Source organism: Mustela nigripes, chromosome 1 (assembly GCF_022355385.1).
Source record: "Mustela nigripes isolate SB6536 chromosome 1, MUSNIG.SB6536, whole genome shotgun sequence".
In the NCBI taxonomy this organism is placed as follows: domain Eukaryota; kingdom Metazoa; phylum Chordata; class Mammalia; order Carnivora; family Mustelidae; genus Mustela; species Mustela nigripes.
Window position 1 is genome coordinate 202,749,851 of NC_081557.1, and position 25,079 is coordinate 202,774,929.

General features: G+C 58.6%; 1 protein-coding gene across 5 annotated transcripts in view; it reads left to right on the forward strand.

The window, feature by feature from the left end:
- The first annotated feature begins 1,876 nt into the window (after positions 1 to 1,876).
- UVSSA (UV stimulated scaffold protein A) overlaps positions 1,877 to 25,079 on the forward strand; it is a 35,583-nt gene continuing 12,380 nt past the window's right edge. For 4 of the 5 annotated variants that reach the window (XM_059379185.1, XM_059379167.1, XM_059379175.1 and 1 more), the window contains exons 1-12: positions 1,877 to 1,914; positions 3,281 to 3,518; positions 4,653 to 4,983; positions 5,616 to 5,736; positions 6,601 to 6,993; positions 7,898 to 8,010; positions 8,269 to 8,397; positions 16,415 to 16,526; positions 22,585 to 22,723; positions 23,133 to 23,252; positions 23,870 to 24,053; positions 24,401 to 24,509. In XM_059379185.1, coding sequence (XP_059235168.1) covers positions 3,421 to 3,518; positions 4,653 to 4,983; positions 5,616 to 5,736; positions 6,601 to 6,993; positions 7,898 to 8,010; positions 8,269 to 8,397; positions 16,415 to 16,526; positions 22,585 to 22,723; positions 23,133 to 23,252; positions 23,870 to 24,053; positions 24,401 to 24,509 — 1,849 coding nt within the window. In that variant the 5' untranslated portion in view covers positions 1,877 to 1,914; positions 3,281 to 3,420. The remainder of the gene's footprint in view (positions 1,915 to 3,280; positions 3,519 to 4,652; positions 4,984 to 5,615; positions 5,737 to 6,600; positions 6,994 to 7,897; positions 8,011 to 8,268; positions 8,398 to 16,414; positions 16,527 to 22,584; positions 22,724 to 23,132; positions 23,253 to 23,869; positions 24,054 to 24,400; positions 24,510 to 25,079) is intronic. The other variant, XM_059379158.1, reaches the window with a different exon arrangement.

Consider the following 25,079-nt stretch of genomic DNA (forward strand, 5'->3'; position numbering starts at 1 on the left):
GAGCTGAGGCAAGCAGGCAGATGTGACTGAGCCACACAAACATCACAGGCCACTGGGTGGACACAGGGGTCAGAGGAGAAAGAGGTGCAGGGCAAATGCACAGCTCTTTTGGGGAGTCCTGCTGCACAAAGCACCACAATCCTAACAGGCTTAGGGGGGTTAGGTGGATGCAGAGCAGGGTTCTGTTGGGACGAAGAGAAATTGCATGCTTATGTGCTGATGGGAACAGCTGGGAGACCAGAAAGGCCAACCCACACCTCAGGAGATGCAGGGAGGCTGCCAAGCTGGAGGCTGCTCAGAGCAACCTCCAGGCCTGGGATCAGGCGCACAGAAAGGACGAGTCAGCATGCTTCCCACTTTCCTCTTCTCTTTCCATAACTGCATTATTGAGCGACAGCTGCCATACCATGACTGCCTCTCTGGACACATCCAGGTTGATGCTTTAGTGTGCTGACTGCCACACTCCCCACCAGCAGCCATTAATCTATCCCCACGCATCTGCCTTCCCCAGACATTTTGTGTCAATGGAACCCCGCAATATCAGGGCCTTTTAAGGTTCATCCGTGTTATCGAGGGTGTCTGTGTTTTCCTCCTTTTTGGCTGAAGGACAGACATTCATCTACCACCGACTGATGGTAGTATGGGCTGGTATCACTTTTGCTGCTAAGAAGGATACTACTGAGGGCGTTCAGATCCATCTGGTACTGGTCCCATGTGCAGAGGTCCGTGGTGTTTCCACTCCATTCTGCATTCCCCCAAGATCCTAGAAAACATGCAAACCTACTTTCTGAGTCCCTGTGGAGACCCCCTCAAAGAGCCCCAAGCACCGGGGGCCTCAGTACCTGGGGGTGAGGCAGGTGTTCTTGAGGCAAAGGCAAAGACAAAAGTCCGAGGAGATGGTAGCACTCAGCCTGTGGGTTGGGGGCACACAGGCACAGGCTCCAAGAAGGCGCTGGGTGAGGCCACCGCCTGGCCCCGAGGGGACCCCCTGGTGCAAGAAACTGGAGAGCTGGGCGGATCACCCCCAGGTCCTCCTCCACAGGTGGGGGTGCCCAGGGAACCCACGGGCGCACACGCGCGGCTGGACGGCACGGATCGGGGCTTGGGCTGCACCAGGGCCGCACCAGCGCGGGGCCCGGACGAGGAGAGCCTGGCCTGCAGTGCTCAGTGGGCAGGGGCGAGGGGCGTCCTGAAGGACAAAGCCTGGCAAGCACCCTGGCCAGAGCCCGGAGGGGGTCCCTGCCTGCACGGCGAGGGCTCCTCGAGCTCACCGCCTCCGGAAGCGGTCACCAGCGCGGGTCGGACAGCGGGGCAGGGAGGGCCAGGGCCTAGCGTGCCGTCCGTGCCGGGCAGCAGGCAGCACGGGGCCGCGGGGTGTCCGGCACCCCCGGGAGAAGCGCGCACCGGCTCCCACCCGGGCCATCCCGGCCTGCCTGTCGCGGTGTCAGGCCTGGGAATCGCACACTCCTGGGCGACCGCGGCGTGGAGACCACGCTCGCACCCCTCGGGCCAGCCCCGCCTTGCCTCGCCCGGCATCAGAGTACCCTGCCCCTTTAAGGACTTGCTGCGCCCGCCCGCTTCCTTTCTCGCGGCCGCCTCGGCCATCCTGACCCTCCGGGAGCGCGCCTGAGTCACCGCGCAGATCTCGGCCCCGCCCGGCGCTCGCGCCTCAGGGCCAGCCACTGACTGCCGAGCTTGGGGTCACGTGACCGAAGGTGGGCGGGGTCCTCGCCGGAAAGGGCGGGCTAAGGTGACAGCGGTCGCGTCGCGCCTAGGCGCGGTCGTCGCCGCACTGACCTTCGTCACCGCGCCCTTCGTGCCAGGGCGAGCCAATGACTGTGGCGAATTGGGGCACGTGATAGGGGCGGGGTTCCTGCCGGAAGGGGAGGGGCGAGGCGAGCGGCCTTGTACGCGGTAGGTGTCGCGGTCGTCGCGATACCGGGCAGGGGCTGCGGCCGGGCTGGGGTCCTGAGGGCTGGGGTCCTGAGGGCCGTCCTCGTGCCAGGACTGTTTCTGTCCTTCTCCCCAGGACGCCCCCCTCAGCCCCGCTTTCTTCCTGGAACACCAACCCCTCCTCCTCCCTCCTCGCCGTCCTCCTCCCCTTCCAACTCTCCATCCTTCTCCTCTCTGGGACACCACCCCTCCTCCTCCCACTCCCCTTCGTCTTCATCCTCCTCCGCCTCCTCCCCCCCCACCCCCGACCCCACCCCCCACTCCTCTCTGCCTTCCCCTGGGAAACTGTTCCTCCTCCCCCTCCCTCACCTCCCTCCCCTTCTCCCACCACACCATCTCCTCCTCCTCCTCCCTGGGACACCATCCCTCCACCACCACCACCACGACCTCCTCCTTCTCCCTGGGACACTATCCCTCCTCCTCCTCCTCCTCCCCCCCCCCCCCCACCCCCCCCTCCCTTCTTCCCCCCCCCCCGGACGCCATCCCCCCTCCCCCTCCCTGGGACACCTATCCATCCTCATCTGCCGCCCCTCCCCCTCCTCCTCTTCCCCTCACACGGTCCTCTCCTTCCCCTCACCCCACTGTCCCCTTCTTCTCCTCGCTAGGACATTGACCCTGACCCCTTCCGCTTTCTGGACGCTTCCTCCTCCCTGGTCACTGCTTTCTCCTCCTCTCTGGGATACCCCTTCTTCTGTCTTGTGTGGCCATGGTGCCCTGGGCTTAGGAACTCTGGCAGAGTCCATGGGAGGGACCCATGGTCAGTGGGGGATACCGGGAGGGTGCTCAGAGGAGATGAGCAGCTCCCTACACCTGCCAAGCGGGTACTGAGTTAGTGTCGGTGACAAACGTTATTGCTTGAGAGTGGCTCCTGGAGGGGTGCGTGTACAGTGCTGGGCCCGGCCCCTCCTTCTACCAAATAAAGCAGCCCCCCAGTCAGCCTGACCCCCGTGCTGCCCCCAGTTTCAGTTCCTGCTGAATGACCGACTTCCTGGGCCATCAGCCTCGCTCTTCGTTTCCCTTCCTGCAAACCTGCTGCATTGCTCAGCCCTGGAGTTCTGAGTGCAAGTGATTCTGGCCGGTAGCCACTCGCTCTCCCGTCTGCAGAGGCTTCCTGTGGGTTGTGAATGAGCCCTGTGCTGCTGAAGGGAGAAAGAGCCACAGGCACCTTTGGGAAAAGCTCATTTAAATTTTATCTAGGCAGTTGAATTCTTGGGTTGCTGAGGTACCTCCCACATGTGGTCTCTAGAGTTACTCTTCTGTTGTGCTTTTCCTGATTTACCACCCAAAATGCTGTGCCCAGAATACCATCTGCGTTGTATTTCCGCAGCCAGGTCACATCAGAGGCTAGGGCTGGAGGGGCAAGCCTTGCAGACCCCCGGAATGCCCAGGACACAGTGAGCTCAGGAAACGTGACCACCGCGAAGGCTAGGTGGTCCTTCCGTGTCTCTGCCACGCGTATTTCTAGATATGGATCAGAAACTGTCCAACCTGGTTGAAGAGCTCACGACTTCGGGAGAACCCCAGCTGAGTCCTGAGAAAATGAAGGAACTGAAGAAAATTTGCAAGTATGTCTTAAGGTTCAGCATTTCAGCACTGGCTGGCTGTGCAGGTCCAGACACTCCTGGGGGCAGGCCTCTCACCACCTTGTCTGTCAGCCCTGCCCGTCTGCCCCCACCATGGCCTCTGTACGGGGAAGGAAAGGCCCAGGATGTTTCCCCCAGGACCCTGCAGGTCCCAGCTCTGGTGGGCAGTCACCTTGTGGGGCAGTGGTCCCAAGGTTGAGGGGGAGGGCGTTTTGGGCTTTAACACTTCAAAGGTGGCTTCAGCTGGAACAAATTTTGAGATTCACTGATTGTCCTTATCCTGTATTTACAAAACAGGAAAGCATAAGTGATTTTAAGTAATGAAGTTTTTAGCTTTTTTTTTTTTTAAAGATTTTATTTATTTATTTGACAGAGAGAAACCACAAGTAGTCGGAGAGGCAGGCAGAGAGACAGAGGGAAGCAGGCCCCCCGCCGAGCAGAGAGCCCGATGTGGGACTCGATCCCAGGACCCTGAGATCATGACCTGAGCCGAAGGCAGTGGCTTAACCCACTGAGCCACCCAGGCGCCCCAGTTTTTAGCTTTTGACAAAAAAATTGCAGCCCAGATCAGGTTTCCCTGGAGACCCAGAACAGTGGTGGCTTCTTTTGCAGGGAAGGTAGCTGGGAGGGGCGGCAGGAGTGGGCAGGGTATATGCCGGCTTCTGCGGGGGGAGGGGCAGCAGGTCCCTTCCTCCTTGCTTCAGTGCCCTCCCGGGCCTGCAGGGGAGGCTGGGGACCAGGGGTCTCTGCTCGGGTCGGACTGTAACTCCTTGAGGCTTTGCAGACCATAAAATCTCTGCGATGGCCTCTCAGCCATGGACAGTAGCAGGCACAATGTGACGGGGTGGTTGTGCTGTGTCCCAATAAAACTTGATGGGCACTGACGCTGGCTCTCGTGGTTTCCACATGTCATGAAGTATTATTCTTTCATTAAAAAACGTAAAAGCCATTCTTGCTTGTGGGTCATACAGAAACATGCGGGAACCTGAAGGCAGTCGTTGGTCCAGCCTGCTCTGGACCGAGGGGAGGGGAGTGGGAGAGGGTGCGTCCCTGCTGCTTTGCACACTGTGCACACACACAGGATCAGGCCCTGGCAAGGATGACTGGTGTCCCTAGGTCTTCGGAGGAGCAACTCAGCCGTGCTTACCACCTGCTCATGGCCCAGCTGAGCCAGGACCATGCCGAGATCCGCCTCTCCGCATTCCAGGCCATAGATGAGCTCTTCGCCCGGTCCCACCAGTTCAGGATGCTGGTTGTTTCCAACTTCCAGGAGTTTCTGGAACTCACACTGGGCACTGACCATGAGCAGCCCCTGCCGCCCCCCAGGGAGGTGGCCCAGAGGCTGCGACAGGCTGCCACCCGGGCCATCCAAGGGTGGAATGAGAAGTACGGCGCGGCCTACAAGAAGCTGGCTCTTGGCTACCACTTTCTAAGACACAGCAAACAGGTGGGCAGGCCACAAGCTCTGTGCTGCATTAGTGGACAGACTTGCCTCTCAGGGCCAGCCAGTGTTGGGGGCAGGGCTCCTGGGAGCAGGGCAGCAGGTCTGGGTGGAGAGAGCTGGGACTCTGGTCCCGACTTCACAGAAAGCCAAATGGGAGAAAGGGGTTAGCTTCTCAGATGCAACCCTGTTCTGTGTCCTGGAGTTGAATCCCTCCTGGGTCTGCTGTGGGCTCTGGTGGTCCTGGGTGCATGAGACCCACCAGGATTGGCTGCCACCACCCCTGCCCTCCTGTCTGGGCAGCTGGCTGGTCCCCTCTACAGCCTGAGCATGCTGCCTGACACTGCATGTCCAGGTCCCCTCCTGGGGTGTTTCTAGGTCCCGGGGTGGGGCGAGTGGCTCCTTCCACTCCCTGGCGCACACACTCTTCTCGGAGGCATGCTGCTTTCTGGACTGTGGGCTGGCTGTGCTCGGCTGGGGATCGATCATTGCTGTCAAATGTGTTTCCTTGCGTTTGGAAGTGCTGGACCCCAGGGACCCGGAGGATCTGGCTCTGTGCTGGCACGTCTCCTAGGTCTGTTTGACTTATTTCTTTGTGTTCTGTGCAGTCAGGTCTCACATCCCCTTCAATTTCCCAGGTGGATTTTCAGGATGTGAGTGCACGGACTGTGGCAGAGAGAAAGCGGGAGGAGGAGAAGCAGAAGCGCTTGGATAGAATCTACCGGGAGAAGTCTGAGCGGGCCATCAGGGAGATGGAGGGTGAGTGACTTACCAGGCCTGAGGGCGCTGGGCCTGCTGCGCTGCACCAGGGCTTTGTGCAGCCCACCCTCGGTGCCCAGGTTAGGGCAGACCTGAGCCCTGTTCTCAGGAATCTCTGGGTGGCCGCGTCTCTCCCGCGCCCCCTGGTGGTGCAGAATGGAAGTTCTCCTTCACGACTCCTGGAAAGTCTGTTTGCTGGAGGAAGCAGGGAATATGTGTTTGTTCATCTCATGGCCCTTGTTTCCTCTTGCCAGCACCCCCCACTTCCAAAACCTGATCCCTCTGAGCACTCGGCCCTTTCCATGACGGGCAGGCCCCAGATTAAGGCATTTCTGGCTTGCCTGGCCTAGGGGGAGCCTGGAAGCAGGCCTCTGTCACTTGAGGAGGGTGCTGGCTGGCCCCAGGCAGATCCCATCGGCAAGTGGCTGGCAGGAATGGAATGGTCGAGATGTGCTCCAAAGGGAGGATTGGGAAATGGTGTGTGTCCTGATGGCTCCCCACAGGCCTCCCTTGTCCGAAAGCTCTGTCCGTGGTGGCACATCCCACTCAGTGTCCGGGGCACCGTGACCCTCATGGCCAAAGTCCAGACCTGAGGGTGTCTCTGAGGACGTCCCAGAGGGCAGCCTCGTGCTGCTGAGCTGGTGGTTTCCCAGTAGTCACCAAGCTTCTGCACGCCCAGGGCACTGGCCTCTGCTGGGGGGCAGGAGGAGACCTATACTTACATGTGACATGTCACCCCCCAGCCCACCTGCCCCTGGGCCCACCTGCTCCCAGAACATCACCCTACCCTTGATCCTGGGCCCTGCACCAGGGGAGGCAGTGCCCTGTGCTGGTGGCCCCAACAGGCCATACATGTGTTTACAGAAATGGCCGAGGAGATCCGGTGCTGCCTCACAGAGGTGGAGAGCTGCTTTCGGCTGCTGGTGCCACTGGACTTTGCCACAGGCCTGGGCGCCTCATTGCCCACAGTGGCCTTTGATGTGTCTGTGGAGAGTGCCTCTAGCTGGGCCAGTGCAGGAAATCACGGAGACGAGGAGCAGCCCTGCTGTAGCAAGACCCTGCTTGCCTCTGCCAGCTGTCCAGGAGCCAGCAGTGGGGCGGGGCCCCCTCAGACCACCTCAGGGGCCAAGGATGAAGAGGAGGAGGAGGACGAGGACGAGGAGGAGGACAGCGACAGAGACAGTGACGAGGAAGAATTCGTGCGGTGCCATGGGCTGGGTTCCCACAAGTACATGCTGAATGTGGAGCTCTCCTCAGGTAACTGGTAGCTCCTGCTGGCCGGCCAGGGCTCTCTCTCCCCTCAGCCACGGGCCTTAGGGATGCTGGTGAGAGCCCAGACTTCCCCAGACGGTGAGCAGGGAAGAGACTCCCAAGGTTGGGGTGAGGGGTGACTTAAGGCTCAGTGTCCGTGGCTCCACCCTGAGATCCTCCTTGTGATGGGCTGGCCTCATTTTCTGGGGGACTGGAGAGCCCTTGGGGAGGCTGCAGTGCCTGGTCCCTGGCCTATCGGGATCAGAGGGTGACTGTAAGGGATCAGGTGCCCCCCACTCGTAGTTGGATTGTGGTTTTCCATCACGTTTGCAAGGATGCCATGTGAGAGGCAGGGTCCCGTATGGCCCGGCAGCGTGTGGGGTGTGGGTGGTTGGGGGCCCGTTAGGGGTGTTCACAGAGGAAGGCTGGTCAGCCTAGTTGTGTGAAGACCTGCTGCCCCTGGACCTCTTGGGTATCAGCAGCCCCAGGGAGCTAACAGCTGTTGGGGGCCAGGGAGCAGGCCATGTGCAGGAGGTGGGTTGCCTGGCTAGAGACAGATCAGCAGACAGGATGCAGAGGGGGGCCCTTGGGACTGAGCTGCGGTATGGGCTGTATGGGGGAGGGGGCTTGACAGCTCCTCGGGCTTGCTGGATGGCCTGGGGCTTGTGTATCTGTGTGAAAGCCGTGTGGGGCCTTGGGGTGTGGTGTGGGGGGAGGCATTAGTGTGTGCGGGGGGAGATGGTCCCCACCAAAGCCAGATCTTTAAGTAGCGCGTCTGTTTCTCAGGCATGAGGTGCAGGGTCCCGGGCAGAACATGGCTGGGGCAGGGTGGGCAGCAGTGTGGGTGGTCCCTCCGCGGTGCTGGGTGACCCACCCTGGCTCCTTCAGTGACCCTCATGCTTTGTTCCAGACAGCCTGAGGGTGCATGAGGACGAGGACAACCATGCCGTCATCCAGTCAGCCCGGGACGCGCTCAAGCTTATCCAGAACAAGTTCCTGCCAGCTGTGCGCTCCTGGGTCCAGGTGAGGTCCGTGTGTGCCGGTGTCCTGGGGCAGAGTCAGGGGCCCATGGGGTGTGCAGGGGTGACGCTGCAAGGGGGTGGGGAGGGCTGTGCCATCCTGGGTCCAGGTGAGGTCGCACGTGCCGGGGTGTGCAGGGATGATGCAGGGTGGGGAGGTTGGTGGGGAAGGACTGTGTGCTTCACGGGGTGTGCAGGGGTGAGTTGGGGGGTTGGGGAGGGTGCCCTGGTCCGCCCAAGTGATGCGCCCCCTCATTGGCAGCTGTTCACCCGCACGGGGATCCACGGTGGGCACTTAGAAGCTGCCATCGACCTGAAGGCAGAATTGGAAACCACCCTGCGGTGGTCGGAAGAGCTGGACATTAAGCCTGAGGAGGGACGTCGGAGGGAGGTGAGTGCCACCACTGGGCTGGGGAGGGGTGACAGCAGGGAGATCTCTTTGAGCTCTTTTCTGAGTCAGCAAGCATCACTGGACTTTGGGAATATTCTGGTTCCTAATAGTGGGAGCTCCTCTCCTGAAATGGAGGCTTTGGCCCTGGGGGCCAGAGAGCAACAGGTTCCCTATGGATGAAGGGTTGGAACAGGGTCTACGGCAGGAGGGAGTGGCAGAGCTGGGGTGTGGTGGGGAGTGAGCTAGTCTGGAGGGAGATCCCAGGGCCCTGGAGGAGATCTGGTAGCTGGCCATGGGCTGACTTGAGACCTAGTCTAGCCCCACTGCACAGCTGCACCCTGAGCCCCCCGAGCACCCCAGCAGAGCCTCCTGTGAGCTGGTAAGGGCCTTCCAGGCTTCAGGGCCTCATCCCTTCCACCTACATTGCAGCTGAGGGCGCTTGGTGTCAGGGTACTCTTGACAGACGGAGAATCAGGACTTGGCCTCGGCTTTATGCAGAGAGCCATGTCCCTGGCTTGGGGAGTTGGGAGGCCCTCCCAAGCAGGACCCCACAGAGGAGCTCCTGGGCGGCGAGGTGGGGTGAACATGTGGCCTGGTGCCCCATTTGGGGAAGCCAGTCCAGGCCAGGTGTCTGCTGGTCAGGTGGCACCTCATGTGGTTTGGTCGGGAGTGGCTGGTCACCTTGAGTGCTGGGTCCCGGGGCAAGGTTGTAGAGCTGGGACAGGCCCACACTTGTTGATGGGGCACAGGTGAAGTCCATCAGTTCCTGAGATACCTCCCGTGGCCTGTGCCAGGACCTAGACCTTGATGTCTGGGATGGACCTGAGAGCTGTGTCCTTTGTTCTCAGGGCCTGCCAGCAGGGTGGAACAGCCAGAGCTGGACTGCGGGGCTGCCGGGGTGTCAGCACAGCTGCTGGCCTCTCAGAAGTGAGAAGGCAGATCCCAGAGTGCCCCTCTCTGCCAGGGTGCTGGGACCCCGGACCTGGCCCACTGAGCAGGGCCCTGGCTCTCGGTGGATGTAACTGTTTCCAACAGGAGCTCTGTGGTGGGAGGAACAGCATTCCCCAGTGGGGAAGAGAGCAGATTTGGAGCCACTCAGATCTAGGATAGACAGTAGGTGACAGGCTGGGTCTTGGACCTTAGTGACCTTGATCTCTCCAGGGCCACTGGACACCTGTTGCAGGGCCGTTGCCCTCGTGTGTTTCTGAGCATCTGCCCCGCTGTCCTCCAGGTGCAGGTGTGGGGGTCCCTGGAGACCGGCAGAGGGCGGTCTTGCCTTTCTTCCACAAAGCTGTGGCATCAGAGGAACGTTCTGGGCAGGGAGCCCAGCCTGCGTGCTGCCTGGTATTTGCTGGTCGATGTCCTAGAGGGGTTTCTGTGGGCACAAGATTCCTTGAAGAGCCTTGTTTTGGGGATGTGACCTCATTAAGAAGTTAGTTGTGTGAATTTGGACCAAGGTGGTTTTTTGTTGTTTTTTTTTTTACAGCAAAGGAAGGTTATTTTCTGGTCTCAAGAGGGAGGTAATCTGGTCAGCTCTTCCCAGCATGTCAGGATTTAGCTCTGAACATTAGACAAGCCAGGATCATGGCGTCAGAGCAGAGGCTGGCCTGAGAGCAGGGAGGGGTAGGGAATCAGGCTGGCTCCTCTGGGTGCCCCCTTTATGATGCCCTGATGACCAGCCCCCCCTCCCCAGTAGGGGCTTGCACTGGGAAGGAGCTGGTGAGGCACCCTCAGAGCAGCAGGGGCTTTGGAGAGAGCCCTGGCAGCCATGAGGGCTGGTTGGGCAGCATGACCTTGTCCTGCTGGGCCTGGGGCCACAGCACCACTGGGGCCCACAGGGCCCCGAGCCTAGAGCTGGCAGAAGAACCATCTTGCCTTGTGGCTGTAGAGCCCCCAGGGGAAGGGCCCATCTCCTAATGGACCCAGTGAGGCAGGGGTCTGCGTGTCCCTGGAAGCTGCAGTCTCCCAGTGGGAGGCACAAGGTGCTCTGTGTGGTGGGTTCCAGCCTGCGGCGGCCAGTGAGCAGCAACTGGGAGCCCTCTCTCCAGATACCCCAAGGTCTGGAGGAGACAGAGTGGGCTCAGGCTCCCCGTGTGGAAGTAGCCCTGCCCTGGGTGCCCTGGGACTGTCGGGGTTGGGCTTCGAGCTCTGCTGTGGCTGCTGTTGTCCCCACATGGACCCCTAGGGCCCCCACAGGGCCTTGACTGTGCTGGGACTGTTGGGCAGCTCCTGCACTGCCCCCAGACAACCAAGCCGGTGGGGGCAGCTCCATGCTGCTCCACGGAGCATCGGGGGTACTAGGGGCGTCGGGGATCCTGGGGGCGCTGGCAAGGGTGGGAGGCCAACCCAGAGGAGCGCTGTGGGAAAAGGGGCCCAGCCCCTCCTGCGCAGGGACAGCAGGGCCAACTGAGCCAGTCACTGGGTTGCCTGGGGGAAGGTGGCACAGTGGGAAGGGAGCGTTCCCGCCTCTGTCAGCGCGCTGATGGTTTCCAGACGCTTCTCCACAAACTGATTGAAAAAAGGAACTGCTCTGAAATCCTTGGAGATTGTGCTCGCCGCACTGGCGGGCTGCGGCACCTGGAGATGAAGCGATTGGGGCACGAATGGCTGAGTGGCAGCGCCCCGCTCAGGTGAGCGTCGCTTCCCAGAATAGCCGCTGTGTATCTGCCCATCAGCTCCTGCTCCACGAAGGGCCTGTGGCTGCGGGAACAACTGCGGTCCCTAGAAATCATGAGCGAGCTGCCCTACATGGTTTGCCTTAGCGTTTCTCCTCCCACAGGGGTTCAGCGTCCTAACTGTGCACAATAGGCCGAGCTGGGGGTGCTGACTTGGGAACGAGGGATTCAGTATTGGAGAACTTCAGATGGATGGGCCGGAGATGAGACACAGGGCTTCTGGCTGGTATGCTGCTGCAGTCAGCCCATGGGGAGCAAGCCCTTGGGGTGGGGGTGTTGGAAGGTGGCCCTTTCTGGTTTGGGGTTGCTGTTGGTTTGTACATACTGTTTTCCCTTTGACACAGAGGTTCCGACTTTGAGAAGTATTTAAGCCAGTTTAAATACGTTTAACTGTTTGTTTTATAGAGTGTGTCTCTGTTGTGTTTGGGAGCAGCTGGGGATAAATCTCAGATAGATCGATGTGGAGCATCATTGGGTAGATTTAGTCTCCAGCCTGCTGCTGTGGGGAGTGTAATAATCCGTGCCTGCTACATTCATTACACTGATAAAAATCCTTTGTAAACTTTGAAATTGCCTGCGGTTTAATTATGTAGTCAAGATCACCAATTATTTTGTATTGTGTAATTAACAAAATATTAATTTCCTGCCAACTAATATGTCTGAAAAAATTAACTTCAAGCATCAGTTTATGTAAACTCTCAGGAAGATGGGTTTTTTTTAATGGCTGGGTTGTAGGTTTAAGTGGGTAAGATGCTTGTGTGGGTGTCTCTGTTCTCACCGACCAGCCATCTGACACAGTGGCCACAAGGTTTAGACAGCCAGCACATCCTCATTCCAAAAGCAGACATCACCCTGCAGGGCACTGGGAGGCTTTCTCTCATGCCAGCCACCCCTGCCTGCCTGAGCGGTCTTCCCAGCGGATGGGCCTTCTGGTGGAGGAACTTCCTCCCGCCTCGGGCAGGGGCCCAGGACGCTCTTGCTGTCATCGTGTCCCACAAGTTTTCTGTACCGTGGGAACCATGTGAGTGTCAGCTCCCTGTAGGTGAAAAGGACAGAGCGGGAAGCTGGGGAATGAAATGTTGAATGAGTCAGGCACCCCAGGGAGGCAGGGAAACTAAATCAGCCGGCAGTGGGGACCTTGTGCTCGGCAGGGCCAGTAAACAACCTTCCTGGAGACGAGGCTCCCTCCATCACGCTGAAGGCCACTCTGTGGCTGAGGGCTTGGAGCTGGGGGAGGGGTCCGCACGCCTCGGTGCTGGGAGAGCACACATAGGCTCCCCACTGCTCAGGGCCAGCCCTCTCCCCTGTGCCCTAGGGCCCTGGAGCACAGCCCCACTGCGCCCAGGCTCGCCCTATGCTGCTGTGCACCTCTTGCCCCTGAACACCTTCCCACAAGCAGCCCTGGGAGGTGGGTGATGTCACCTCCCCATTACACAGGTGGGAAAACTGAGTCTGGGGGATGTCACGTGAGTCTCAGTCTCCGAGGCCACTGGTCACCTGCATTTTGCCTGTGCAGGTTCGGCTGAGGGAGCAGGTTTCCCTGTTCTTGTGTGGATGCCACTTCCATGGGTGGTGAGAACCGGGCAAGTGGCTGGCTCTAACCAGGAAGCACTGTGTGCTCCGTGGTCATGCTATTGGCATCCTGTCCCACGGCTCGTCCGCTCCCACGGGCCTCCCCAGGGCAGTGGCTGCAGGGGAGAGGCTACCCGCCTGCGGCTCCCGGGTCACTACCTGTGCTGGGGGACGGATGTGCCCGGACCCCACCTCGCCTTGGAAATGGACCTCCAGGCATCCCATGGCCCCATAGCATGTGCCGCTGGCAGCCTGTCGCCAAGGCAAAGCCCTGGGGAACTGCATCCCGAGCCCATTTGGATCAGACAAGAAAGGGGGCACCAGTCACTCTGGACACGGTGGTGCTTGTGCATCAGCTTGTTCCTGAGCGGGAGGCCATGTGCAGTAGCCTGGTCTGCGTCTGAGAGGCCTCTGTGTGGCCTGGGTGGTGCTGGCCTGGGGTCCCTGTTCCCTTGCACTTGCCCCAGTCAGCCCCGCAGCCCCACTGTCCTCTGCCCTCTGAAGGCGCGTCCCCAGCCACTGGAGATGCACATGAGATATTGGCTGGGCTGGGCAATTTGCACGGCCTTCCAGGGAGGGCATTAGCATATAAATAGCAGATGCAATGACGACCATCACAGCTGAGCACGTTTAATTTTTAGTTTATAAGATAGAATGGGGTTTTAAATGCATGCCATCAAGCCGCTGAAAGACAAATGCAGTTTGGAGCTCACTTGTCTGACGAGGCCTTACATCATTTTTTTTTTTTTTAAAAAGGGAAACAGACACACATAAAACTGAACAAAAGTGATTTCTTGGGTGAAAAGTAATTGAGATTGCGCACCGAGTTAATTAGATCGTACAAAATTTATTCAACAGTCCCAGCTGCATCTCGTGCGTTTGGCGGGCAGACCCGCTCCCAGACCAGGTCGCTCTTCCTGTTCCTCCTCCAATAATCAGGAACCCTGATACCCCCACTGCTGTAAGCTGATTGTGTTGTATATTTTAGACGTTTTATTGCTTGTTTAATTATGATCCTAGAAGCTCATTTTTCTAAATCCTTTTAACTGTGGATGCAAATCCATTTTTAGGATACCAGCGGAAGGCCCACAGGCCTCCTTGGTGCCTCCCTGTTGCAGCCAGCTGGCGTCTCCCGGTGTGGGAGGCATCTGGTGGACCTCAGGGTTCTGACCGCCTTCCCAGGGACTCCACTTGTTGGAGGTGGGTGCACAGCCCAGACGCCGCAGGGACGGGGTGGGGAGCTGCAGAATGAGAACAGTTCGTAAGTGGACCCCATTTTGAGGACCATTTGCCTCCTTGTGGCATGATCTTCTTCCTTCCCAGGGTTCTCAGGGTGTCCACACACCCCTGCCCCACGCCCTGCCCAGGGCCTTGCCTCCCTCAGTTCTGGATTCTGGCCACCTCCCTGTCCCACCCCGGGACTGGCTCCGGTGGGCTCCTACCTGCTGGCCTCAGTTTCCCCAGGCTTTGCTGTTTGGCTGGGGTCCTAGAGAGGGATTTCTGGCCTGGCTGGTGGCAGTGTTCTGTTCTCTGAGCTAGCATTTGGTGTGAGGCCCTGGAGCAGGGCATACAGGTGTCACAGCAACGACCACTGTGCCTCGTCGAGGGGCTTCCTCTGCCCGACATCTGGACAGCAGATGTCACTGCCCTTCCCCCATGGCCTGGGGGGTTTCAGAGCACTGTCGCAGCCCCAGGAACTCCACGTTGAACTCGGAGGCTCTGGAGTGCGGATTTGCAGATCTGGTGTTAGCAGCAAAGTCGGTCTCTGGCCGGGGGTCACTACGGGTCCAGGGGCTACCCGTGGCCGGAGAGCTCCCTGCTCATGTGCACAGGTGGGTTGTTGCAGAGACCAGCGGCCCGGCTGCGGGGACCCTGAGGGGGCAGCTCTTACCCCATGGGTCCTCCTGGAGGTGGGTACGACCTGGCAGACGTTGTCGGTGCTAATTTAAGAACAAAGAGCCAACTGGGCTCCGTATTTCATCACGGGAATAAACAGTTTTCGTTGGGGAGAAAAAAGGTGTAATTCCTAATAGTTAGCTAAGCAGCTGAATATTTTTTAGGAAATGAAAATTTAGTAAAAGTCCCTGGTGAAATTGAAGGGTGTGAGTGGTGAACGTAATATTTTATGAAAATGACCCCCATATTTAAAACCCACCGCGCTCTGTTATGCATTGTAGCACCCCGTCCACATCTACCTTTTAGAAAATTAAAACACATAAATTCTGTTTAGTGTTTGATACGCACTGCACTAGCCGAGAACCATAATGCCCTAAAACCTTGGGCTGCTTTCCACCTTTCATAAATTCCTGGGTAGATTCTATACAAAAATAATTTTCAGGTCCGTGGCTCATTGTTATTCAAACGTGATTGATCGCCGTCATTTGCCCAGCTCGGGAGTTAAGTGCCCCTGTCATTTCCAAAGAGTATAATTGGGACGTTTCACAGGTCAGTGGTGGAGACAGGCTTCCCTTTTGATCAGTGTTAGACTGATAACAAAAAATTACAGTTTCCGATGATTAATGTCTGCCAAGCTTCCCAGATGCACTGCCGTGGGTTGTGCCCAAACATAGTGCATTTGCATCTGATTATGCCTCCCAGGGGCAGGCGTCCTGGGCTGCAGGTACGGCAGACAGACAGATGTGGTTGCTGGTGGCTGCCACCAGGCCTGGCTCTGTGGCCACAGGCAGCTGTGGGAGGGAGCTGCCAGCGTCTGTGACTCAGCCGAGCCTGGGGTGGCCTCCTGCCCCCGGTGTCGTCCAGGCTGTCCATTCTCCGTTTGGGCCTCACTGGTGCCTGTGAGCTGTGCTGCGGAGAAAGACTTCAGAAGAGAAGGCGTGTCACGAGGTTCTCCAGAGTTTGCCTCCGTGATTGGCGTTTATCCAACAGGGCTCCCCATCCTGAGTGTTTCCTTATGGGGGATTGAAACAGTGATGCGGGATTTACGTCCTGGTCAGGCTGAGCTGGCCCCCGAGTGCTCCGGGTGGGTTGGCAGTGGGACAGGTGCTCCTGCTTCCTCCCTGCCGTGACCCTCTCAGGAAGGAGCGATCCCTGCGGTTTGCTGTCCCCCAAGTCCCATCCTGGGGCTTGACCCCTCAGAGGTCACTGAGAATGTGGGGCCAGTTGCAGCAGCCTGACTCCCCCAGTGTGTGGTGGCCCAAACTCCTCCGTGGGGACCTCCATGAAGAGGCCAGGTGCTACTTAGCCAGTGGGTTTGGGGCAGGGGTCCAGGTCTCGTGGAAGGAAGCCAGCTCCCTATAGTTCTTCAGGCCCTCTGGGCAGGCTAGGGTGGAGGTTGCCCCCAGCTCCTCTGGTAGCTCTGGACCCCTCACCACACTGACCTGGGTGGGGAAAGAGGCATCATTGAAAGGAAACTGTTTCTTTTTGGCTTTTTAACAAGTTACTCTTAAGGACAGACTATTTCAGAAATGCTGTAGTCACACCAGCATCCCCAGAGCTGCCCCAAGAACGGCCAGATGCTGTGTTTCGACCTGCAGGGAAGGGTGGCCTTGCCTGTCCTGGGGCTCTGGAAACACACTCACTCCGTGCCTCTCCCAGCATTTCAAAGGGCACCAGGCGGTGGAGCAGGTTGAGCATGGTTTAGACTCGGAGCTGTGGATCTGGCATGAGCTCAGGAGTGGGACCAGGCCTGGAGACAATCCTTGGTCTCTGGGCTGTGGTGCAGCCCACGCCTGACCTGCAGAGGCAGGACTGGGAATGTCCGGGCCTCTGTGCTCTGTTCATAGGCAGGTCTGGGGGGGTGGTTTCCACAGGTGGCAGCCCCAGGGGACGAGGAAGAGGATGAGGATGATGGGGACTTTGTCGAGGTTCCAGAGAAGGAGGGGTATGAGGCCTGCATCCCTGACCACCTGCAGCCTGAGTATGGTGAGTGCAGTGGGAGCGGGAGGGGGGTCCTGCTAAGGATGCTGACCCTCAGGGCGTGACGTCATATCTGGGGTCTGGGGCCCACTGAGCAGGGGAGCCAGCCATGGTGGCCACCCCACCTGCTAACACTGCAGAGCTGTCACTGAAAATCATGGGATTCTCCCCATTTGTGCTCCAGGTCCTTTCGGGCCAGGCTCCTCCCTGAGGCCTGCCCCACCGTGGGCTCCCACTGTCCATGGTGGGCAGGCCCCAGCACTCATTCACTGGGCACAGCCAGGCTGATGCTCCATGAAGGGCAGCCCTGCTGGGGATACACAGGTCTCAGCACAGGGGAGCGAGTTCAGGAGTGGGGCAGGTACCCCAGAGCGGACAGAGAGCCTGCATGGCTCCTGTGCCCTGGGGAGAGTGCTGTGGGTATGCAGTTTGACTCTCGAGGTGCCAGGAGACTGCTGGCCGTTCACCAGCTCCTTAGTCCTCAGGCCTCATTGGCCCTGGTGTCCCCACTTACCACCTGTGGAGTCATGACTGTGCCGCTGGCCCAGGGCTCCTGTGTAGCTCTTGGCAGCGGAGGGTTGTGCCTTGGGAAGTGCAGACTGTGTAGCTGTGACTGCTCAGACTACTCAGTGTAGACTGAGCAGCTGTGACTTCTCTTTCCTGTCTGGGGTTTCCTTCTTTCGGACGACTCCACCCCAACATGGTGGCCGTCTGGTGAGAGTGGGTGTGGACCCGTGGAATCCACCCAGCACACACACAGGAGGCCGATAAAAACAAGACCCGTGGCTTTTGTGGAGAAACAGACTAGTCGATTTGTCTCTGAATCTATAAGATGAAATGTGAACTTTTCCACAGGGTGTAGATGGTAGGAAGCTCAACTGGGGCCTGTTAGGGGCAGCACGCAAAGCAGCACATCCAGAGCCCTGGTTCCTCTCCTGCTGGCTGGCCGCCAACCTGGTGTTCTCTCCCTAAGCACCAGCTTGGATGTGGAAGCAGCGGCCACCCATCCTGCCCTCTGCCCCAGCCATGCAGGCCTTCACGTTTTAGTTTTCAGGTCTTCCTCTAACCACTAGGCATCCCTCCTGCCCTTCGTTCCTCTGTGTTCTGTGCCTGAAATGGCTTCGGTTATGCTGCCGTCCCTCCCCACCGCCCTGGATCAGGGGCTCCCTGTGGCCAGAGGCCTCACCTGCCCCCATGACGGACCTGGGGCTGCCCAAGGCATCTGTTAGGAGCAGTGAGCGCCCTCCTGTGCCTAGGCCAGAGCCCAGCAGAAGCCCAGCCACACCTGAGGCTGCCTGTGCCCAGGCTGGGACAGTGGGCAGTGGGCAGTGGGGCCAGGACTGCCAGGGAGCAGCTCGCACACGGTGCAGTGTGGTCGCTTCTCCAGGTTTCTGCACTGGAGGAGTCTGGTGATGGGCAGCCTCCTGTGGCTAGCAGCGCATCCAGCAAAGGTTGGGCTCAGAGACCCCGGGTCCTGCCCCTTGGGCCTGGGACCCCTGCACTGACCCTCAGCTGGTCCTCTCCGCCCTATCCAGCCACAGGCGCTTGGCCTGGTCCTTGGCACATCCTGCTTGGAGGGCATGGAGCCTTTTCCACAGAAGAGAGAGCTCGGCCTGGAGCTGTGTTGGTAGCCAGCTCTGGTCGAAGCAGGGAGCATGGCTACAGTCCGCAGAGTGCTTCATCTGTTCCACATCCACTGTGCCATGGAGGCCATGGCCTCCAGCAGGCGCGGTGGGGCTGCCGCCACTCCCACTGGCGAGGTGTTGAGCAGGAGTGGCCGAGGGGACTGGGCGACAGGCTGGGTGGGCCAACCATGCTCACAGGACATGCACCTGGACTCAGCACAGCCCTGGCACCGTGGCAAGGGGACCTGCCAGCCGTGGCCCCAGCCACGAGGGAGCAAAAATGAGCTGTCCCCATGGAGACATTGCCAATCCCGATAGTCTGCAAGCCTGACAGTGTGCAGGCTGCCTCCCGCTCTGGGCTCCCAGGGCACCTGACCGCCACCTCCTCGTGAGGCCAGGCGGGCCCAAGTCCCTGGTGCCCATAGCCACACCTGGCCCATGGAGGGTACCTCAGGAGCCCAGGAAAAGAGGCAAGACTGCTGCTAGCCCCCCTCCCTTTGCTCATGATATCCTGTGCGTAAGCCAGAAGGTCATGCTCATGGCTGACGTGGGTCTGTGTTTGCAGACAGGTGGGCTGTGGGGGCCTGGTGGTGATGGACCCAGCTGGACTAGGGCCGCAGGGTCTCGAGGGTCCGGAGGACCCCAGAGACAGCTGTGCCCCCGGTGGGCCCACCCTTGCCACCACCCTAAATCCCACTGGGAGCCCCGGCAGGCCCCAGGGCTCTGGAGGCTTCCAGACACAGAAGTGTGGCAGCCGAAGCAGTTCATAATGCTGGTTTATATTCTGCCTCTGTTTTTTCAATTAAATGCAGGTGAACCCGCAGTAGATTGGTCTAAATCCACACGGCTGCGGAAGCTGGTGCTTTTTCTTTCTCGTTTCTTTCTGTGAATTTTCAGCGAGGGGCTTTTATCTTCCCCTTAATCCTACCATTTCTGTCAGGACATAATCTCTTTCTCAAATTTACATTTTAATTACAAGGCCAGCTGAACTAGGTAAAATCAATAATGTCAAGCTCAGCGGCCTAACTCCGTGCGGAAGCCGCAGCCTCTCCATTTCCCGCTATCGATTCATCGCTCCCGCCCTGTCTGCCTTAGCGCTCCAGGCAAATGGGTGCCACTTGGTCAATTTAAACAAAAAAGGGGATTTGGGCATTTGTAGGATTCTTTCTAAAAGCAAAGGTGGGAGTAAATCTGATCCCAGCTCCTGTACTGGGGCCCGTACCCGTCTGATGGCCGAGTGGCCGGCTCTGCCGGAGAATGCTCTCTCCCGGGCTGAGGCATACCAGCTGCTTTTTGGGGTTTTACTTTGAAAGTGTGTGTCAACGAGATTGATTTTCTACAACAATGTGAAAATGGTCGTGTTTTTTTAGCGCCCTGAGTATTTACTCTGCTTTAACACGCTTACCCATCTTTTTAATGGTTTAAAACAACAAATCAATGAAAAATATATTTCATTCTTGTAACTCCTAGGAATTCACATATTGATCCTTTGGCTGTGATTGTATCCATCTAAATGCCACAATGCCCACTTATCAGCCTCCCCCAGCACCCCGGGCGCGTGTGTGTGGCTTGTGCACACTCGTGGGGTTGGCTATCTGCGACAGGCTCTGCATAGTCAGTGATACGTCTTGTCAACATCCCAAGTGGGGGTGTTGGGGGCTTTTGGGGAGCTGGGGCCAAGGCGGCATGGTGATGATGGAATCTGGGCTGGGGTCCCAACCCTGGTGGACTTGTCACGCCCAAGCAGCTCTGTCCTCCGCTCTCAGTTGTTGGAACCTGGGAAAGGGCAGCGGGCGGGCTTGCCAGGCATCTGCAGTAGGTGCGGGCACATGTTTCCTGCACAGGGCCTATGGGCTTCTGGAGCCCCTGCAAAGCTGTGTGGGCCACATGCCAGGGAGACCATGCACAGAAAGGGGCCTGTCCGCTGCTGCCCGTGACGCTGCGGGGGACTGGGCTGGACGTCCCCGAGTCGGGTCAGACTGCCCCTGCTGCAGAGAGCCCACGCCTAAAGCACACGCTTTAGTCCTCGGTGCTGCCACGTTCCTTCCTGTTCTCTCTAAATCCAGTGTTCGTGAGTTGGTGTTGGAGGGTGCTGGGTGGATCTGTGTTCATCAGGGCCATCTACACCGCAAGTCTGTGTGCTCAGGAAAGGAGTGTCAGAGTGTGTGTGTAGGTTTCTGACGTCTGGGTCTTCACTGCCCTTTGCTCAGCTCCTGGCTGCTCTGTGACCCAGGAACATGGTCTGGGGGCGCTGAGGTCCCCTTGGTGGTCCTGCATGTGGTCCTGTCAGGCATGCGTGTGTTCTGAAGGGCTTCCTGGATGCTGAGTCCCATGTGGCTGTGGATTTGGCCTTTTTGGTCTATTGTGTGAGGGTCTACAGAGCCGGCCATGGCGAGCCCCTGAGCCACTTACCACGTGTACTGTGTTTCTCCTTGTGTGTCTAGAGCCTGAAACCTGGTCTTTCTGGAGACACGGTTGTCCTTGCTTTCTCTGTTCCACTCTACAGGGTGAGCCTGCGTGGCTGTCTTTAGCTTCATCATCTTGTTGACTGTTTAAGTGGGTCTTGTGTGGACCACAAGTTGCTAAAAGTTTTAGAACTAATCTGCCTTTTAGCTGATTTTAATCTGTTTAATGAATTGTTTCTGGTTGTTCGATGTTCCAGATACTTTATTACCCACTGGGTTTTCTTTCCCCACCTTTTATTTGGTAGGTTAATATTTTTTCTGCTAGTTTTTAAAGATTTATTTTTTTTATTTTTTTTTTTTTATTTGACAGAGAGAGAGATCACAAGTAGGCAGAGAGGCAGGCAGAGAGAGAGAGAGAGGAGGAAGCAGGCTCCCTGCTGAGCAGAGAGCCTTATGCGGGACTCGATCCCAGGACCCCGAGATCATGACCTAAGCCGAAGGCAGCGGCTTAACCCACTGAGCCACCCAGGCGCCCCTCTGCTAGTTTTTAAAACATTCCATCAATATTGATAAAATTGTAAGAGCGTTGATTTTTCTGAGAGTTATCCCTTATTTTTGAAAGGTTCATCTTCATGTTTCCTGTGCACGGTCCTGGTCCCGTAACACTGTCTGCACCGCCCTCCCCTCTGCGACCCTCCCAGCCCAGCACCCTGCTCACTCCAGCTCAGCTCTGGTGCCAGGTGTGCAGTGAGAGGCAGAGGTATCACTTTGTGCTCCCGCTTGCAAGCCTTGCCCCAAACTCCCTTTCCTCCCTGACGGATGGATTGATGACTCGCTCAGAGAGTGTTTTCAAAGCAGGCCTTCCTGTGGCTCCGGAAAGGGTCTCATGTGTGTGAGGCTCTCCCTCACAGGCACCACAGGGTGCTAGTGAGCTAGATAGAAAGTTCTAGCTCGTCTTCTCTTTCAAGCTTCTCAGGAGGAGCTCCAGAGACTTCACGTTCACGGTCACTGTTAAAAACACTGGTGTCGGTGGGATGCTTGTCCTTTGCCCTTTCTGCTGTTCCTCTCTAGAAGCTTTTTGGATCTTCATCTTATCGTCCTTAAGTTTCCTTGTAAGTCTACTAGCCATGTTTTCTCTCTCTTTTTCTTGACACTCAGTGGGCCATTTGGGTAGTTCCCAAATTCCAGCAAAATTGAGTGTCTCATTTCTTCAACTGCTTCCCAACTCCAGGTATTTTTTCTGTGCTTTGGGGGCCAGTAGCGAAGATGCTGACATTGGTATGCAGCACATCCAGTGTCCGCACCTGAGCTGTGAAAGCTGCCATCTGGCTTCATCCCACGCCCGCTGCCTGGGGTGCCCACCGCCTGGGGCGCCCACTACAGTCCATGAGTCATTACCGCTGTCCATTGTGGGGAGGTCTCTGCTCTCTCCTCCTCTTCCGAAGCTCCAGTGTGCTCCGGGCCCCACAGCCCTTGGGGAGCATGCAACACACCTGACCTGCTGGACATCTCGCCCTCTGTCTGGAACATGCTGCTGGACATCTCGCCCTCTGTCTGGAACATGCTGCTCAGCTTCCTTCCTGGCATGTCACAGTCCTCACGTGTGACTGCGCTCAGCCCACAGAACCTCAGCTCTGGGTGGCACGCCTCTGCTGAAGCCACCCACACTGTGTGCTGCCCTGGGACCCTGGCCTGCGCGGGGGCAGTGTGGCCATAGGCCCTGCAAGAGGGGCCGGAGGGGGCCAGGGAGGGCCCTTATGGTGCTAGGAATCTGCCCTTCACCCTGCTCTGAGGATTTGGGATGGACGCTGGCCTAAAAGCTCTGCAGCCTGGTAGCCTCGTCTCTGGCCATCTCTGGTGGAGGTGTACAGAGGCGCCAGCGTGGTGGCCTCTTCTAGCTGGAGCCTGGCTGCAGGCTGACATGGGTCATCACTGCTGGGCCACCAGCAGAGGGTCGAGATAGAGCATAGTGCCCCTGGGGGTCGGTCTGGGGTCATGGGAGCAGTGGCTAGGAACAGCTCCTCTGTGTTCCAGGGCTGGAGAAGGACCCTTCTACCCGGGGCGTGCAGGCCAGGAGGACAACAAGGCAGGACGAGGAGGCGCATGACCCCACCTCTGCTGCTGCCCAGCGTCACCACCTACGTGGACGCTCGCTCCCTGCCCCGAGCCCCAGGTGACCTCCAGATGCCTACCTCTGCCTGGCGCAGGCTTCCCAGACCCCTCTGGCTGTGTGGGGGTGACTGTGAGTGTGCCCCGGGCTAGATGAGCACCTGCCACTGTCTGTGCCTCTGGCTTGCATGGGAGAGAGGGGTCCTCGGAGAGCTGGTGGGGACAGGTGTCAGACCCAGGAAGAAGTCCAAAGATCTGAGACCAGCTCCCTGCAGAGCTCCCTGAAGACCTCTGGGCTTGGTGCCAGGACTCAGCGGCAGCCCTGGACCCCGAGCCCAAGGTGGCAGAGGTCACTGCTTGGACGTGTTGACCCGGGGTCTTTGTTTTGAGAGCAGAGGACAAGAGGGAGAGACGGGGCCTGTGGCAGCTCCTGCATGCACAGTCAGCATGTCCTGTTCTTGTGACCTCGCTAGGATGCCTATGGGACACGAGGAGGCTGGGAAGCTGGCAGCAGAGCGGGCCCGGGCACCTGTTGTACCCTTTGGGGTGGACCTGTGCTACTGGGGCCAGGAGCAGCCAGGAAAGATCCTCAAGTGAGTGTGGGTGTGTCTGGTCCCACCTTTCCCCGGCCCACAAACACCACCGGGCCCAGGGCCTAGCTCTGCCTCACCTTCCCTGTGGGGGTGATCACCACATGCAGGCTCTAGTAGGACCACAGAACTGTGCCAGGGGGCGCCTTTTAGACCTCTTCTGAGCCTTCCTGTGACTCCCTAGGGAGACATCCTGCACCATCCTCCTACAGTCTGGCATCATGGGGTGTGAAGGATTGGCTGCCTGGGCCCAGGGCCCTTCATGACCCATCCTTGCCCCTCCAGTGCTCTGACTTAACCCTGCACGTGGGCCAGGCCTGGGGCTCTGCGAGGACTCCCTGTGCTGTGCCAGCTGGCGCTGTCCTCTGGGGGCCACAGACAAGAAGGGGGCACAGGTGGATCCACTGGTTAACCTGCTGGGGAGCTTGCAGTCCTGGCAGGCTGGGCGCAGCCATGGAGGCTGGATAGGGGAGGACCCTTTCTGAGTTTGGGCTTGTGGCACCTGTGACAGGGTCCAGAAGTCTGGGTCTGCTATCCTCAGACTGCCCTGCCTGGCCCAGCCTTGCGGCCACAGTGCCAGGCAACCTCCCCATGGTGGCTCTGAGAATCTGGTGTTGCAGGTGTGACTCTGAGCACCGCTTTTGGAAGCCCAGCGAGGTGGACACAGAAGTGGACAGTGCCGCTGTCTCGGAGATGCTGCAGAGCCGCTCCATTACCTTCGCAGGAAGGTTCGAGCCCGTCCAGCACCGGTGCCGTGCCCCGAGGCCTGACGGCCGGCTCTGTGAACGCCAGGACCGGCTAAAGGTGAGGTGGCAGCCAAGGCTGGCAAGGACCACAGGCACACATGGGCATGGTTGCCGCTGGAATGGGGTGGCTGTATGGAGTGCTGGGCTCTCGCCGGCCCCTGTGAAGTCAGCTGTGGCCCTTGATGGGGCCCCTCCTCAGAGAGGGCTTGTCCATGGCTGGCCCGCGTTGCTTGCCACCACCTCGTGCCTGGGGTTGGGGGTCTGATGTCCAGGACCTCAGTGCTCTACGCTGGTTCCTGTATGCCTGCCCCACACAACCCCTCCTGTGCCCGTGCTGCGCTGAGCACCAGGTAGCCAGAGTGAGGGAGGTGGCTGTGGCCAGAACTTCTCTTCTCTTTGTCCCAGTGTCCATTCCACGGGAAGATCATCCCCAGAGATGACATGGGCCGGCCCCTCCAGCCAGAGGACAGGGCCTGGGAGCAGAGGCGGCTGCAGAAGGGGGCGGGGCATGCAGGTAGGTCTGGGGCCAGAGCAGACGGCTGGGTGCTGTGTGGGGGGATAGCCTGGGACCCAGCGGCTACCTGCTGCCTCCAGTGTGTTCGTAACTCATAGCAGCCCCCCGGGGGACATGGGCTTCTGGTTGGGCCTGGCTTTCATATCGCTCCCCCCCGGGAGAAACGGACTCACGGCCAGAAAGCATCATGTTGTTTGGTGGCTCGGGTCTGGGTTCTGAATCACGTTTTTAAGGAAATTGGAGAATGAAGGTAAGAAGGCTATTGGCTGAAGCCCATGCTCCAGAGAGGAGAGCGGCAGGTTCTCTGTAGCATGGGAGGTTTGGGGCATGTGTGTGTACACACAGCTGTGAGTGCATGTGCTCGTGTGCACAGGTGTGTGAGTGGGATAGGTGTGCAAATGGGGTGTGCATGGGTGTGTGCACACGGGTGTCCAAGTAGGATGTGCATGCATGTGTGCATGCCCAGGCAGACATAAGAAGGTCCCAGGTAGGCCCTGAGCCCCAGGTCTCGGCAGCCAGTTCCACACAGAGGCCATTTCAGGTTCTGGCTGATAGATTAGCTTCAGGCCC